This window comes from Silurus meridionalis, chromosome 13 (assembly GCF_014805685.1).
Source record: "Silurus meridionalis isolate SWU-2019-XX chromosome 13, ASM1480568v1, whole genome shotgun sequence".
NCBI classification, from domain to species: domain Eukaryota; kingdom Metazoa; phylum Chordata; class Actinopteri; order Siluriformes; family Siluridae; genus Silurus; species Silurus meridionalis.
In genome coordinates this window covers 24950020-24968622 of record NC_060896.1, presented here as the reverse complement: position 1 = coordinate 24968622, position 18603 = coordinate 24950020, and the positions used below count along the sequence as shown (strand labels likewise).

Genomic DNA, 18603 nt, shown 5'->3' with positions numbered 1-18603 from the left:
GCAGCTGTGTTTGGAGACTCTGCCGGGACAAAAGTGGCTCTCCGATTGTGAAGGCTCATTTACTCACAATGCTATAAAGCTGAGTGGGGCAATTAGAGGTCTCGGAGAGGAGCGACACAACAAGAAGAATAGGACTGTTCTCCTTCAGCTGCCCTCGGTGGAAAAATAATGGCTTTAAATAAGCCCATACCGGCTGCTCGTAAAACGAGTGCGAGACAATTAGCTAATAGAGGCAAAATGAAAAAAAGAAAAAAAAAAGAAAGAAAAAAAATTTGCTCCATTTAGGGCATTTTTTTCAACTGAAGGCATAGTGCCATCATGTCTGAGGCTTTATTAATATGGTGCACTTGAATGTAGCTGGATATTAGGATTAAGTCACTAGAAATTCAATAAAGACTGGTCGCAATTTTGTTACATGAAAGTCTAGAATCCAAAAAATATTACGAACTCAAATTATTTATAGCATTATAAGAATGATACGGGACAAAATGTTACAAACACACATCAGAAAGCAGATACTGATAAGTGTCTGATACTGATGATGAGCAGATACTAATTTCATCCATTAATCCATCCATCAATGTTCCAGAAAAGTAGGAACAATGTGCAAAATGTAAATAAAAACAAAATGCAATGATTTGCAAATTTTTGCATTTTAATTGGAAGGCTGCAACAGGTCTCAAAAAGTTTTGGCCCAGAGAGAATGAAAGCATGTCTGGATCATGTTCACGCATGCCTCGTTCTTCGCAGAATAGAGATTTATCCTGCATTAGCGGATGACTTTGCAAACTGTTCACACACAATGATTTCTGGAGGTGTTAATGAGCCCATGCAGTGATTTTCATTACAGAACCATGACTGTTATCTTGACTGTTTTAAATGCAGTGCTGCCTGAAGATCACAGGCATCTAATAGTGATTTTGGCCCTTGTTCCTTGTGTACAGTGATTTCTCCAGATTCTCAAAAACCTTTTTTGTAAAGGACAAGGATATTTAACCGTTTTGCAATTTTTTGTTGAGGAACATTATTCCACATTGATTCCTTGCTTCCTTTTGATGGATAGATGGAAGGATGGATGGATGGATATTTTTAACAATAAAGAACCACAGACAATCTCTCTGTAGTCGTATAGGTTTTGCCTGTTACCTGTATGTCATTACAGGTTGTTAATTATTCCTACACACTTAAATCCAGCAATCATCTTCTATGGCCTTCTTTTTTCTTTTTTTTATACTTTTCAGAATAAACTTGCTACACAGTGTTACATACTCCAACAACCAAGAAACTGCATGTGGTCACCTATTGCCCTCTAGTGGCCATTTTTGCTACGACAACTACAATTATTTGCTTTAAAAAAAAAACACCAGACAACTCGTTACCAAACTTTTGTTCTATTATTTATTTAGCACTGATTACTAATTTCCAAAAAACAATTCTATAAAATACTGTGTTTAGATACAATATTGAAATATTTCAGGCCTCAGAGTCCTCCTCCTCCAGCAAAAATGAGTTCGAGTGCCGCTTGAAGGTCTCCGTCTGTAGCCTGGAGGGCTCGCAATGCCAGGTCCTCGTTTCTGATGCCCATATCTCTCAGCTGCTGCATCTGCGTCTGCCATCGGCTCTGTGGGACCGGAAGAGATGCTGCGTTCAAGTATCATCACTAATATAGCATTATATCAGAACTGAACTCTGGATGTTCCAACCATGTAATTATACCTGGAGAAGATGCTGTGATTTTTTTATGAATGAAATGTATATATTGTTGGTGAATTGCTGTAGTATATGCGAAATATAATACTTTAGTCTGCATATTTCCTGGTCACTGAGGTGAGTTTGGAATTTGGAATAGAAAAGCTCTACGTTTGTTAATAAACGATTGTGTTTGGTGCTCCGGCGTTTTCCTGTTTGTGTCATTTTACAGCGTATACTGTAGCATCAAGTTCGTTCAATGTTTTCTTTTATTGCAGTTAAAGTTCAATTCTGAATAAAGCTGCGTGTGTGTGTGTGTGTGTGTGTGTGTGAGATGACTTTTTTGTGCAAACCGATAGTGAGTCATGTTCTGTTAAAATCCAGATGTGATTCTGTTCATGCAGAAGTAAAGGTCAGTGGCACAGTTTCTGAAACCACCGCAGAGATGTTCAGAGGCCTCAGCGGGAGTGTGCTGTCCTACAGACTGTCAATGAGTATACAGTGTGTGTGTGTGTGAGTGAGAGAGAGATTCACCTGCAGAGGGGTCACTCCGGAAGCCTCTAGAGCCTGCTGTAGTGCTCGAGTCAGCACACTGCTAGTGACAGGAGTCCCTGCTGCAGCTGAAGAGCTACCAGTGGACATGTCCTGCAGAGAGAGGCAGAGAGGCAGAGAGGCAGAGAGAGAGAGAGAGAGAGAGAGAGAGAGAGAGAGAGAGAGAGAGAGAGAGAGAGAGAGAACATTAGGAGGAGTGGAAATTTGAGTAGGAGCATCAAAATACTATTCATCACTTTGTTTTGTTTTTCATTCTTCATCATCATCATCGTTTTTAATCACCAGCATCATCTTCAAAATCATTCTTCATCACCACCACCACCACCATCATCTTCTTCATCATCATTATGTTGTTCTTCATTCTTAATCTCCAACATCATAATCATGGTTCTTTTTCATTATCATCTTCATTTTTCATCACCACCATCATCTTCATTATCATTCATCATTATCTTAATTCTTTATCACCACCATCATCATCATTACCATCTATATTCTTCATCATTTGATTCTTCGTTATCATCATCATCATCTTAATCATCAACATGATCATCTTCTTCTCCTCCTTCTTTCTGCTTCTTCTATTAAGGGTCGCCACAGCGGATCATCCGCCTCCAACCCCTATCCTCTACATCTGCCTTTTTCAAACCATCTTCTATACATGCATGTCTTTCTTCACCACATCCATAAACCTCCTCCTTGGTCTTCCTCTTTTCCTCCTTCCTGATGCCCCCATCCTCAGCATTCTCCTTCATATACCCCATGTCCCTCCTCTGACCAAATCATCTCGATCACACCTCTCTCATCTTGTCTCCATAACGCCCTTCCTGCCTGGTCCCTCAAAATTTCTAACCCTGTCCATCGTCAATCTTTTCATCTTCGACTGCTACCTCCAGCTCCACCTCCTGTCTTTTACTCAATGCCTAACACTCTCTATTCCTTCCACTCTTCACCAATACCCCAGTTGTCCTGCAATAGCTGCAAAGAAACGTTAGATGGCGTTTGCACCCATGAGCCACTTTAATAGGAACATCTGCTTATTCATGCAGTTCATCAATCTGTCTATCATGTTGCAGTTGGAGATCTGGAGATGTAGAAAAGTTCTATCTACGTATGTTTGTTGGCTTGTGCATGAAACAGCATAGGATTCCTGTTCTTGGCTGACAGGAGAAGAACCCGATGTTGCCATCTGTTTTTTTTCTCTGACATGTTCGGAGATGCTTTTCTGCTCAGCAGAGTGGTTTCTGATTCGAATCAGTGTTTTTTTTCCTCCATACACAACCACGGCTCACTGAATGGGTTTTGTGTTTCACTTTATTCTATGTAATCTATAAAAAAACTAAAAGAGAAGACATTTTATACATTGATCATCAGCTGATTAGATCATTGCATGGATGTAGGCGTCTCTAAGAAACCGGATAATAAAGTGACTTACTTGGCTTCCCAGAACGGGTGTAACTGCACTGCTATCCGGTGTATTAGCGAGCGCTAGAGCTGTTGCTAGCTCGCTCTGAGTGATGGGTCGAGGCCCGGTAGCTCCGCTGCTGCTCAGATTGGTTGGAGGTCTCGGGCGCTGGGACGAGCCTGCACGATTTCCCTAGAGCAAGAGTGGGATTTAAAGAACTCCATGAATTTCATTGTAAGCATTTTAGACGGTTTAAAATACAGCAGTAACATATACTATATTGGCAAAAGTATTGGGACACCTGGTCATAAGTTTGGTATGTGATTTTTTGAGTATTGCTTTACTCCACATTTAGTCCCCAATCTACTCTTAAAATTCCCTCCACTCTTCAGGGAAGATGTTCCACTAGATTTTGGAGTGTGCTTACGGATATCTATGTTCATCAGCCACAAGGGAGTTCCAAAACACAGGTACTGATGTAGGTGAGGAGACCTGGGGTGCAGTCAGCGTTCCAATTCATCCCAAAGGTGTTCAGTAGGGATAAGATCAGAGCTCTACAGCAGGCCACTCAAGATCTTCCTTGGAAGTAAAATTGGTAAATTGGAGGTATTTAGAATCGCGTATAAAGACAGTATGCTCAGCTACAGACGGGCGCTAAAAGCTGCTAGAGCTGAACACCTGAGCAAACTTATAGAAAACAACAAAAACAATCCCAGGTTCCTTTTCAGTACAGTAGCTAAACTAACTACAAATCAGGGCTCTGAAAATTGTGTTCCATCACAGTTTAGTAGTGAGGACTTTATGATTTTCTTCACTGAAAAAATAGATAACATTAGAAAAACAATTGTGGCAGTTCAACCTCTTACAGCATCTCCTGAGACAGTGTTACCTTCAACTCCACAACTCCACTGCTTTACATGTATAGGACAGGAAGAGCTGTATAATGTATTGCCAAAGCTAAATCGACAACATGTCAGTTAGATCCAATTCCTACTAAATTACTGAAGGAAGTGTTATATACAACTGGTGAGCCTCTTCTAAATATTATTAACTCCTCACTATCTTTAGGTCACGTCCCTAAATCCCTCAAGTTAGCAGTTATTAAGCCCCTCATTAAAAACCTAATCTGGATCCAAACACGTTATCAAATTACAGACCAATTTCAAATCTCCCATTTATGTCTAAGATTTTAGAAAAGATTGTCGCTGCACAGTTATGTTCCTACCTGCAAGAGAACAATATCTTTGAAGAATTTCAGTCAGGTTTTAGGCCCCATCATAGCACAGAAACTGCTCTAGTTAAAATAACTAATGACCTGTTTTTAGCTTCAGACCAAGGCTTCATCTCGCTGTTGGTTTTACTAGATCTTAGTGCTGCATTCGACACTATAGACCATGATCTCCTCCTAGATCGCTTACAAAATTACATCGGCATTCAGGGACAGGCATTAAGCTGGTTTAAATCCTACCTGTCCGATCGTTACCATTTCGTAGATTTGAATGGAGAGCTATCCAGGCTAATGCAAGTAAATTATGGCGTGCCGCAAGGTTCAGTTCTAGGACCCTGCTCTTCACAATATACATGCTTCCGTTAGGAAATATTATTAGAAGGCATGGAATTAGCTTCCATTGTTATGCTGATGATACTCAGCTATATATTTCATCTAAACCAGGCGATACAGCTCAATTAACCCGGATGACTGAGTGTGTTAAGGAACTAAGAGATTGGATGACCCATAACTTTCTACTTTTAAATTCTGATAAGACTGAGATTTTGCTCATCGGCCCAAAACTGGTATACAGACGCTCCAGCATCTCAACCTGCATTTAGACGGATGTTCTGTAACCACTAGTTCAACGGTAAAAGACCTGGGTGTTATTTTAGACAGCGACTTGTCTTTCAAAAATCACATCAATCAGGTTACAAAACAGCCTTCTTTCACCTTAGAAATATTTCTAAGCTAAGAAATATGTTGTCTATATCCGATGCAGAGAAGCTCGTCCATGCGTTTATGACCTCCAGAATAGACTACTGTAATGCGTTACTAGGTGGATGTCCTGCTTCATTAATAAACAAGCTTCAGTTAGTCCAGAATGCAGCAGCCAGAGTTCTTACAAGGTCAAAAAAATATGATCACATAACCCCGATCTTATCGTCCCTACATTGGCTTCCTGTTAAGTTTCGAATAGACTACAAACTATTACTTCTCACTTATAAAGCACTAAATGGTTTGGCTCCTGTATCTATCCAGTCTTTTAACACGCTACAATCCGCCACGCCCCTGAGATCTCAAAACTCTGGGCTTCTAGTAGTTCCTAGAATAGCAAAGTCCACTAAAGGTGGTAGAGCATTTTCACATTTAGCTCCTAAACTCTGGAATAGTCTTCCTGACGGTGTTCGGGGCTCAGACACACTCACCCAATTTAAGTGTAGATTAAAACGATCTTTTAGCAAAGCCTACACATAACACACATCACATCATAACCTTGTGCTCCAGAACATCTGATCACATGCACATTATCAACTTGTGCTGTTAATATCATGAACAGCAGCTACGCTAATTCCTCTCCACTGCTTCTCTTTCTCTCCCCATCCCGAGGCATCCTGAGGTTGCTCCAGCTCCAGTCACCTCCCACCTCGTGATGATTACGGACCTTTAAAGAAGTAGATGCCGAACTCACAAACATCCTGAACCATCTAGAGACGTACCAGTGCCATTTGGATCCTGCTACATGTGTGGAGTTTTGACATTGGACCTCCTGGAGTGTTTAAAGGCTCTGGCATGGAGAAGCTGATGCTGGATCTGTGGTGATCACAAATGCTGAGCTTATAAAACTCGGAGCTACTAACCATATAGACTGTTTAAGACTGCAGAAAGAACATTACTTATAATCTTATACTCCAGTAATCATGTTAGTTCTCACTCTCCAGTGTTCTGTATTGTATCAAGATTTATGATCAAACTCTTGATGTCACCCAGATGAGGATGGGTTCCCCTTTTGAGTCTGGTTCCTCCCAAGGTTTCTTCCTCATAACATCTAAGGGAGTTTTTCCTTGCCACAGTCGCCACGGCTTGCTCATCAGGGACAAATGCACACCATTCACCATCACTGTTGATTTGTGTAAAGCTGCTTTGAGACAATGTCTGTTGTGAAAAGCGCTATACAAATAAACTTGACTTGACTTGACTCTCCAAAGCATGTAAACCAGATCTTCAAGGAGCTTACTTTGTACTTTATAGCGCATCTATAGACGTCCTGTACAATTGTGTGTAACAGTTTGGAAAATAACCACATAGAAGGAATAGGAAAGGTCAGGTGTCCCAATACTTTTGCCAATATAGTGTATATTGTGCGAATTTTTTAATAGGTTTTAATGTTATATGGAAATATAGGGAGCGGTGCGATTTTCCTACAAACACTCATCCCAAGGTGTTATTTTTATTACTATTTTTATTTATTTATTTTTATTATTATTTTGCCAATGATTCAATTAATTTTGATAAATAATAATAATAATAATTTAAAAAAAGATATTCTATCCGCTTACAGTATAATACATTTATTGCTATGGATGCTGACATGACATACTGCTACTTTTTCTTACTGAACTATACTTTACACATCATAAGAACTATATATTGAATATAATAAGAATATTAATAATAATTCCTTATCTTCAAACTAGAAAAAAAATACATGCTGTGTGCTACAAGGCCCTGATCGTTTATATCTAACGTTTCTATTTTTCCAATATAAAAATATTACTACAAAAATAATCATAATCTGTGTCTCATAATCTGAGTCTGTTTTTTCAGGTTTATAATGTGCTCAAACATGTTACATACAAATACAAGTGCTTTCTAACATTGCAAATATTTGACTGTGTCTGTTTTATTGTTCATGATTGTTGTGTTTTGTTCTCAGTACCGACTGAACAACTTGCAGGGATAAAAATTTGAACGGGGGACGACTTACGGATTGGAAATCATCTTCATCGTCAGACATGCCCTCGAACAGGAATCCTCCTTTCATCAACAAAGAAGAAAGAAAGCCTTGTTATGCACATACATAGAATTCATTTGAATGTTTTATCCATTTACACCAGAGCAACTTACAATGCTCTAATTCTGGTACATAGAACAGTGTGCAGCTTACTGGGATTTGAACTCACAGCCTTCTGATCCAGAGTCTAACACCAAACCACTCAGCTACCACTCTCCCACTTCCCTCAAGTTTGTTTGGTCAAAAGGTGTAGATTTTTTTATTATTTATTAATTTTTTTTTTTTTATTCACTTATCAAAGAAAAAAAAAATTTCATTGGATGTATGTCAGATATTATACAACTGAATACACTTCTATATGAACACAACGTACATCTACGTCCATATCCGCATGTGTACATATCAGTATATGCCCATATGTACGTTTCTTTTTTGTTTAATGTGCATATACTTATCAGAAATATCAATAGAAAAAAGAAGGGAAAATAAAATTCTTTCTTTACATCTTCAATTTTAATAAAAAAAACAACATTTACAAAAAATCAAAAATACAAAGCAAATTGTTCCAGTTTATGATTTAGAAATATTGTTATTTGCTCCATTTTTATACATTTTTTGGGTAAAACTCCACCAGCAATATATTAAATTTGTATCTCCTTTTCACCATTTATGGGGTATTTTACCACAAAGTCGGATTTTTTCTGTCAAAAGGTATTACACGTTTGAAATATCCTGTAAAACAATATTTCTTCTTCTCCTCTTCTTCCTCTTTCTTAGTATTCTCTCTTTACTCAGTCCTTATTAACAGGTTGGAGAAAACATGGTAAAGGTTTTGGTTTCCACGGTTTCTTCAACATACAGAAAAATTGCGTGCTGTTCTTTCTGAGAGTTTGTAATGAAATATCTCAAATTTTCCACTCAAACTCGCGCCGTTTCCGTGACTGTAGATTCATTTTCCAGAACTACAGCTCTCACAAACTGTGAGGTCTATAATAATGATTTGCACATAGACTCTAAATCATCTAAAGGTACGTCCATAAATCCAGAAACTCGCACCAACAAAGACGCCTGAGATTGTTAAATATTCAAGGAGATCTGGTGACTTTTGGTGTCTGGTGAAGGGACTAAATGTGGTCTATCTTGATTTGTGGATGTTTCGAACTTGTTTTGATTGGCACTTGGTGTTATCTACTCAGCATGAACATACAGTTCAGCATCAGTTCAACAGCAAGCAGAACATTTAGAAAAAAATAAATGATGGAAGAATCTCCTGACTCGAACTTTTCACAACACTTGTGACCTTATTCACTTTTTTCTCGCCACCTCAGAAGCCATGTATTTAACATAAAGTCTGTACTGACCTGGCATTTCGCTGTAGGAACTGGCAGGGGCGTTGTGGGAGGAGCTTGCATTTGATTGGCCGGGCATGCTGCTCGTCACCGAGTGAAGGATCAGAATGATGGCATTAACCAGCGCCGGATGAGAACGAACCAACCTGCAGGGAAAGACAAAGCTCATAATGTTCTGAAACCATGAAACATTCATTCATCAATTCATTCTTCAATCATCTTTTTTTTTTTAACTCACACATCAAGCTGATTGGGATCTGTGAACTGCACAAACAGGTCCTTATCTTGTAATACACCTGCAAAAAGAGATCATAAAGGTCATTTGGAAATATGTACAGTCAGGTCCATAAATATTGGGACATCGACACAATTCTAACAATTATGGCTCTATACACCACCACAATGGATTTGAAATGAAACGAACAAGTTGTGCTTTAACTGCAGACTGTCAGCTTTAAGTTGAGGGCATTTACAAATCAGGTGAACGGTGTAGGAATTACAACAGTTTGCATATGTATCGGGAATAGGATCTAGTCGAGGTTTCAGACTTGCCTAATGCGACAGGGTCTGAGCTGAGTCCAGGGGAAGCCACTATGATCTGATCCAGAGACTCCTTATTGCTCAGCATCTTAAAAACCTACAAATTCAAAAGAAAAACATTAGAAAATAAAATATACTTATTTCCAACAATACCATCTAATTTTACACCACATTGGTAAAAGCGCTTTGCTTCAGATTTCAGGCAGTTGATGACTACATACGATTTGCAAGAGTTTACTGAAAACTGAATAAAAATGGCCTGAACCTTTCCTGCACTATTCTTGCTAAAGCCCTTGATTTTAAAGCTAAAAGTCGGCACTTTAAACATGTTTAGAGTGTTTCATTTCAAATCTCACGTGGGGTCCTACTCGGGCAAAAGAAGGTCCTCTGAATATTTGGATGGACAGACTGTGTAAATACTAAAAATTAATTTACTCTTAGAAATGAGCTTCATTTTTATCTGAATAGTGGCCACGCACACCATCTACATACTGTACTACTATTCCAGGAATTACCCCTACCTCTTCCCTGTATTTTCTTTATTTAGTGAAATTATTATTATTATTATTATTATTATTATTATTATTATTATTATTATTCACTTACCGCATCTCTATATGCAACATTGGAGAGCATGGTGGCCTGGAGAAGTCTAAACTCTCTCGCTGCAGCACTTCTGTTTACTGGCTCTATGTACGAAAGAAATAGTTTTACAGGAGAAAAAATAAATACAGTGGAACCCGGTTTTCTCGCCCTCGGTTAACTCGACAACCCTATTAAGTCGACGTTTTTGAAGTGGAACCGTTAAATTCTCGCTTTTTCTAAGCATTTCTTATTGGTTATGTTGACTTTTTTTTATGTCGGAACCCTAATATCTCGAGAACAAGGGGGGAAAAATAAACAATTTTAACGTCAGTTATGTTGATCGGCGCTGTGCAGCCGCAGAAGAACTCGCGAAAGTGGCGGAAAAATCGAACCTTACAGATACTACAGGTGTTTGTATTGTATACTGGTGAATCTCTGCTGTTAGTTAGTGCACATATGCATTTTTGTTAAATGTTATGCGATAGCAGGGTAAGGAGCACGGCTCTCTCGGTAAGGAGCACGGCTCTCTCGGTAAGGAGCACGGCTCTCTCAGTAAGGAGTTGAAGCCGGGAGCTTCAGAGAAAGCGGCCGAGAAAGCACCTGCCACGCCCCCTTCGGCCGTTCACGTTTGAGACTTTTCTGTCCCTCGTTTTTGGTTTCGGGTTCGGTTTTGGATCTTCCGGGGTTTTTTTCCGGCTTCGCGCCGTGCCGCCGGTCGCGGTATTTTTGAATTTCCCTATTTTTCCATTTACAAACTCTCTCTCTCTCTCGGCTTATCTCCCCCTCGGCATCGCGGACGTAAGTTTTTTCGGACACTTTGCTTTGTGTGTTTGTGCGGATTACTTCAGCCTGATGGTCATAAGTTTTCAGAAACTTAGTTACTGTTTATTTTTCTTTTCTTTCCACATGTGGACTAAATGTGAAACGGCACTGTGCAGCCGCTGTTTTTTTTTTTTTGAGCGGATCTGTGTGTTTATAATGTTGGAGAATATAATAAAGGTTTGTATGGAGAATGGACGGTGGTTTGTATTGTATACTGGTAAATCTCTGCTGTTAGTAGGTGCACTTATGCCTTTTGTTGTTAACAAACGTATGTACATTTTTATAGCATGCCTTCATCAAAACAAATCGCGGCAACGCTGTTGAGTAAAAAACCTCCAAAAACACGTGCATGCACATTCTCATTTATTAACGCACATCATGTACGTAAAGAAATTTCAAACACGTTAATATATTGCCGCCATTTTGATTTTTGTTTATCTCGATCACCGGTTACCTCGATGCTTTTTGGCGACCCCCTACGACATCGACATAACCGGGTTCCACTGTATATAAATTTTTTTTTTTATTATATATTAGATAGATAGATAGATAGATAGATAGATAGATAGATAGATAGATAGATAGATAGATAGACAGACAGACAGACAGACAGACAGACAGACAGATGTAGGAGAGGTGAGGAGGCCTTTGGTGCAGTCAGCATTAAAAATACATCCCAAAGGTGTTAAATAGGGTTGAGGTCAAAGCTCTACAGTGGACCACTCAAGATCTTTTAAACCCTATCTGCATGGAGCTCACACAAGAGCACCGTCATGCTGAAACAGGTAGTTCCAGTGAAGGACAAATTGAAACACCAAAACATAGGCAGATATTTTGTACAATTCTGTGATTCAAAATGTATGGAAACAGCATGGAGAAGAACTGACGGATGGGTGTGATGGTCAGAAAGTTTCTGCTAGACAGTGTAACTACATAACTTAAGTGATAACAAGAAGCAACAAAAACTGATAAAAAAAAAAAAAAAAACAGTGGATGATAAACTCACCAGGTTTGACCGCAGGTTCAGGCCACACTTTCTTTAGGATGTGCAATGTGGATCCAGATTTAATCCCATAGGAATCTAATGTCAATTCGTCCTTTAGTTTACACCCACAGTGCACCAGCTCTAAAAGAAAAGCAAAGCATATAAGCAAAGCGATAGATATGAGTTAAGACGACCCTGTGAGGTCTAAGCAAAACAAGACGTACCTATGAGCTCCGGATCTGGCAGTGAATCAGGTAACTGAGCTGAGACCAGCTGTTTTATGGTGGCCACCATGTAGCTTCCAGGGCTGACGTCCTCGGGGAACGGCAACACTGATTTTGGCTGGTCGTGAAGCTTCAGGGACAGGTGCCAAAATGGATTCTCCATGTCCTGCATTTAAAGGAAAGACTTACACGTTAAAGTCTTGCTTTGACATAAGGTTTCTAACTACTATATTTAATGGGTTGGAAATTAGAATAGACCCCGCCCACTATAAATAAACTCCTCCCACTGGATATACAAAGGACTGAAAATCTGTTTCACAAAATATTCTCAAAATATTTCTCAAATATTTAATACTTTTGCAAAGGCACGGGGTTTGTTTTTATTTATGAAATCATGTCCTACTTGTCTTTAAGGTTTTTTTGTAAAAGTAAGGAATAAAACGATATAAATGATTGTCAATTAAAATAAATTTAAATCATCACTTATCCTGTATTATACATTGTGTAACAAAACCTGTACATACATCATAAAAAAACATTTTCTATAAACAGATTCTGTCTACAGACATTTAATGTTGTCCAATATTACAAAATGTTATAATTCCAGCCATTTAAACCGAGTAATTAGTCAGTTTCCTCTAATTAAATCAAATAATATCAATTACTAATGCTATACAAGGTATATATTTATTTTACATAGTCTAAACAACCCATTCTTATCTAAATTATTGTTTTTTATGGTAAAAACAACCTTACTATTAAATAACCCTTTCCCAAGTATATACACAAAGACTTCTTCTTCGTCTGCTTCTTCTTCCGCCTTCGCTCTTCTTCTTCTCACGGTTTATCAAGTCGTTCTAACGCGAGAATGCGCTTGTCGCCCCCTGGAGTCCTTAAGGTGAAACGCTATCAGTGTTGGGCCTTGAATTTCACAGCCAGGCCTTCAGTAGTGACCTGCCTGAATCAACCCACCTTTTTGTACCATCTTTATGGGATGATTATATTTGAGCTTGTGCAGTTGGCTTTAGATGCGGTTTGCGAGCTCTGACTAGTGCGCTCTCTGATCATCCAATCAAAGGACGTGAAAATGAAAAACAAAATCTGATTGGTTAAAGCAACAGCTTCAAGCAACTTGTACTTTATGCTTCAGGCAGCTATACTGTTGATTTTGATTAATAATTTAATACATATTCAAGGACAAAATATATTAAAACATAAGTCAGTAATTTTGATAGAGTTTAGGTCAGCCGATGAAAACCTTGCTGGCCCTGATGGCCCTCCATAGTCAGTACAATACAGTCCAGTATGTATCGGGGGGGCAGCCATATCTGGAGCATAGATCTTTAGGGCCTCGCTTTTCTTAGTAAAAACTGCAAAGAACTGAACCACCTCCTGAACATTATGTTCAGTAACCACAGCCACCTCAGCCACTACACTGACCCCTGAAACAGTGAGCTGAAAAAAAGAACTTAGCCCAACCCCCTCACTGTCCATAGTACCACAACATGTTGAGGCCAGTAATGCCTCAGGCTGAACAACATCCTGTTTAAAGTCCATTAAAAGCGCATGCCTACATAACTAATGAGCAATTATGGTCCTTGAAACACAATAAGAATCAGAGAAGAAAAATCAAAATGTGTCTTGCTAATGAATCTAATAGTGGCAGTTTGGTAGTTACCAAAATCCCAGTAGGCCAATTCCTTATACACTGATCAGGCATAACATAATGACCAATTATGTGTTGATCCCTGGTTTACTGCCAAAACAGTTCTGACCCATCGAGCATTAACAGCATTAACTTCTTCAGCAATTTGAGCTACAGGAGCTCATCTGTTGGATCGGACCACACAAACCAGTCTTCGCTCCCCACGTGCATCAATGAGCCTCGTCCGCTCATCGCCTTTGTCGCCAGCTCACCACTGTTCCTTCCTTGGACCACTTTTGATAGATTCTGACCACTGCAGACCAGGAACATCCCACAAGAGCTGCAGTTTTGGAGATGCTCTGACCCAGACGTCTAGACGTCTATGCTTGCCCGTTTTTCCTGCTTCTAACACGTCAACTTTGAAAACAAAATGTTTACTTGCTGCCTAATAAATCCCACCCACTAATAGATGCCATGATGAACAGATAATCAGTGTTATTCACTTCACTGCTTGTAATGTGAAACTGTCAGAATGTTAAAATGTCATAATGTTATGCCTGGTCGATGTAAATGTGACATGAATGTACTTATTGTATCACTGACTTGTTTTAACTGTTGGCCTACTTGTATGCTGTATGTGATACTATAGATTTATTTGCTCTCTTATTCACTATCATGCTTCTAAATTTGATTTAGCTACATGCCTGAACTTGTCTCCGTTCACTGCAGTCAGGAACAGTGTCAGTGTCGGAACAGTGTTTCAGCTGCTCTAGAGGGGTATTTTTAAATGTTAGTCATGATGGAAATGAGTCAGGAACATGCTTGCTGAAAAAACATAACAAAAGGTTGAATTTGTGTGTGTGTGTGTGTGTGTGTGTGTGTGTGTGTGTGTGTGTGTGTGTGTGTGTTTGTGGGCGGTGGGGTTGGGGTTGTCCAAGGAAAAAGATTTGCAACAAAGAAAAGACAAAGGATGTGTAACAACAACCATAATGAACAAAACTACCCCCAAATACCATGATTAACTACAATTCAAACAAAAAAAGCAATGAAACAAATTGATGGTGTCGTTTACGACCAAGCTAATGGGATTTGCCTGCAGACTTTGCCTTAGATTAGGACTGCATATCCAGCATTGATTGAAGTGATTCATTGGTCTTAAGTACAGGAAACTGAAGCACATAGGGTGGGGATTTGGAGCAGGGATGCCAGATTGACTGCTTTTCTATTAGATGCCTCTATTTGTTTTACAGGGCAAAAAAAAATGCCTGAGGTTGTGGTTTGTTCTTGAAAGGTCTATGTTGGTGGGACGGGGTGTACGCTTGCCACGTTACACCTTAGACGTTCCTGGTTTGATCCTGAGATCAGGTCATGCTCTAGGTGGCTACTGTGTGGCATCTTTTTTCGCTTCTTCCAAAACCTGCAGGTTGGTGTTTTGACTTAAGGTATGAATGAGTGCAAGTGTATGTGTGGTGTTAGATTTTTCCAGATTCAACATAGAATAAAAGATGGCTGAGATAAGGATTTGATGTACATTTCTTTAAAATGTACCTCTAGTAGATGTACCTTTTAGGTATCTCTGGAATACTTTACTTAAATTTTCGTTGCTTAATTATGGCATATTGTGTTGTTTTTGATGTTTCTAACTGAAATGCATTCCAAAATACCTAAATATGACAAAGCGTGTCACATGGTTCAGAACTCTGCACTTCTATTAACCCACTACTGATGAAATATCTAATTTATATCTTTATATTTTCTGAGAGAACTTTACTCTGCAGTAAAAAAAAGAAAGAAAGAAAATCCATGATGAAAGGTGGGATAAAGGGCCTCTAGTGGCTTTTTCACATGGATTGTTCACTATGATCCCACTGTTTGTTAACTGTTTGATGATCATCACTCCGACAGGCTCTCAGCTTTCACAGCAGTGGGATTAAAATGATGTAACTTATAACAGCATACATTTCTGTATACTGCATGTGGAAATTATTTTGACGAAATCATTCTGCATTATGCAGGTCTTTCTCAATACTCATTTCCTTTGTGGCAGCAATAAATAGAAACAAACTGTTCAGAGATTGCAAAATAAGAAACTAGTCATTAACTCTGAGTTACAAGACAACGTATCACTAATAGTATATTAATATTATATATAATATCATATATCATATATAGGCAGATAGACAGCTTTGTTCATGATTTTGACATTTTTTAACTGTTTCGTGTATATAATTCTCCAAGATTTTCATGCTATTTTTCCTTCAAACACCATACATACTTGAAAAAAAATCTGTTCTGTCATATTTTGTGTAATTTGCAGTTTGTGCAGTGTTTGGTTATTAAAACAACGAAGCAGAAATAAATCTGACATGTGATCATGTCAAACAGTACATACTGATTCGAGACTTGGGTGTCCACAGCCTTTTTTTTTTTTTTAAATATAGCGTACTCTTACTGATAGAGAAGCCCTGACATTGAATAAAGACTCTTCATTTACTGATTTTCAAGCACTAAAAAAAGCCTCTTTTGTATAGGGAATGTGTGCTGATTACAATAATATATACCACATTATTATACAACCCAAATTTCAAAAAAGTTGGGACACTGTGCAAAATGTAAATAAAAACAGAACGCATTAATTCGCAAATAAAACAAAAACATATCAAATGTTTAAATTGAGAATATATACCATTTTATACGATTGCAAAATGTTTCTACAGTTGTTACATTTTAATAACTTACTTTTTCCAAACTTTTGACATCCAAAAAAAACGCCAGAAAACCCCGTAGTTTTTTCCTTATAATGAAAATTTCCTCAGTTTAAGCATTTGATATGTTTTTGGGGTGAAAGAGGCAGATGTGGAGGACAGGGGGGGTATGGAGACGGATGATCCGCTGTGGAGACCCCTAATGGGAGAAGCCGAAAGAAGAAGAAGTAGAGAAGAAAAAGAAGAAGAAGAAGAAGAAGAAAAGAAGAAGAAGAAGCAGAAAAAGAAGAAGAAACATTTGATATGTTTTCAAATTCAAATTCAAATTTTATTTGTCACATGACATTTAAACATGAAAAAGAAATAGAATATAGAGATAAAAAAAATTATGTAAATAAATAAAAAAGTATGAAGTATAGAAAATATATGTATATATACATGATGTTCTATTCCAAACTCTCATGTTCTTTGTTCCACACTATGTTCTATTATAAATAAAAAATGGGTTTATTAGTTTTGCAAATCATTTATCATTTCTATTTACATTTTACACAGTGTCCGAACTTTGGAATGGGGATTGTAATAAAATACAGCTGTAAGATGTTATACTAATGCAATGGAGAAATATTACTGATTGCATTATTGCAGCTATAAACTGTGCTTTTCCCCTCACTGGGTTTCTCCCTTTCTCTTGATATGAATAAAACAGAAATTTCGTACGTTACGTAAACTGTATATGCTAATTCCTCACGAGTTGTAAATATTCAGTTAAAAAAAACCTCTGACTGTAATACAAAAATACATACTGTACAAGCACTTGAAGGCTTTGTGTCACAGATCTTTAAATATTTTGATCTAATAATATCCGTTCCAGTAGACACTTGAGCTCCGGTGATGTTCGATATCAACTAGATGAGGATTGGTTCCCTTCTGGGTCTGGTTCTTTAATGGTTTCTTCATTATACCATTTCAAAGATCTTTCCCTGCCATTGTGACTACTGGCTCGCTCATTAGGGATAAACTTATCCAGGACAAATTTCTGATGCTGAAATGTATATTTAAATGTATAATCTATTTAGGTCTGTAAAGCTGCATACTGTCCATTATTAAAATCATAAAATGTTAGATCCATGAAATTACTGAGGATAATGGATTTAGACTGTAATTAATATCAACAGTTTATTATAACACTGCACACCTTAACAACGACGGACATTTGGTGCCACCAAGATGAGGATGAGTTCCTTTCTGAGTCTGGTGCTCCTCAAGGTCTTCTTCCTCATGCCATCTCACCACTGGCTCACTCATTAGGGGGAAACTTACAAATATAAGGAACAAACATACATTATTTTATAACTATACAAATAAGAATGAATTGAATTTGAATTGAATCGAAGGTGCTATACAAATACAATGGAATTGAAAATGTTATTGAATACATAAATCTGATATTCATTCCACACAAAAAACTAGACTACACAGTATGAATAAAAGTATGTGGACACCTGACCACTGAACACCCCATTCCAAAATCATGAGCTTTAATATGGAGTTTGGCAGATTTTGCTTCTATAATGGCCTCCAGTCTTCTAGGCAGGATTCGTTCTCATTCAGCCACAGGTGCAAGTCAATATATCAGTTCATCCCAAAGGTATCCACTGGAAATGAGGCTGAGGCAAACAGCCAAATAAGCTCTGGCACACTATAGTTCCTGTTCTAGTGAGCAGTGGAGTATTTCTTTTACTAGGTTACTGCATTGTAGTCCTTTTTCAATTATTTGTATTTTATCAGAGTGTTTTCATGTAAGGAAACTTTAAATTTACTACATTTTAATGCAAAAAAAGGAAAAGTTTTAATCCACTTCAGATAAATTGTAGACGCTGGAGCAAGAGTGCAAGCAGAACCCTGGGGTTCTAGTAAGAGTCTGCTGAGTAATATTTTCTCTGATTGTGTCTGTAACTCTTATGGCAACACTTATGCAGGAGAATGAAACACTGAATTGCATCATTTATTACAAACTATAGTTTTTATTATTTTCAGTATTCACGTTGAAAAGGATGTCCTTTTGCACTTAAGTAGAATTGTGAAAGCAAGAGCC

General features: G+C 38.1%; 1 protein-coding gene across 3 annotated transcripts; it reads right to left on the bottom strand.

Moving 5' to 3' along the window:
* Positions 1-1375: 1375 nt before the first annotated feature.
* ubl7b (ubiquitin-like 7b (bone marrow stromal cell-derived)) lies at positions 1376-16635 on the bottom strand. 3 transcript variants are annotated; one of them, XM_046863792.1, is made up of 11 exons: positions 16540-16635; positions 12156-12321; positions 11953-12072; positions 10146-10228; positions 9552-9636; positions 9238-9295; positions 9012-9145; positions 7624-7673; positions 3677-3838; positions 2224-2334; positions 1376-1621 (listed from the first exon to the last, which is right to left on the bottom strand). In XM_046863792.1, the coding sequence occupies exons 2-11, from the start codon at positions 12316-12318 to the stop codon at positions 1481-1483; spliced, it is 1107 nt and encodes a 368-aa protein (XP_046719748.1). In that variant the 5' UTR covers positions 12319-12321; positions 16540-16635; the 3' UTR covers positions 1376-1480. The 3 variants fall into 3 exon arrangements, with proteins under 3 accessions (XP_046719748.1, XP_046719745.1, XP_046719747.1); XM_046863789.1 differs by lacking the exon at positions 16540-16635 and adding an exon at positions 12912-13064; XM_046863791.1 differs by lacking the exon at positions 16540-16635 and adding an exon at positions 12941-13052.
* Positions 16636-18603: the final 1968 nt, after the last annotated feature.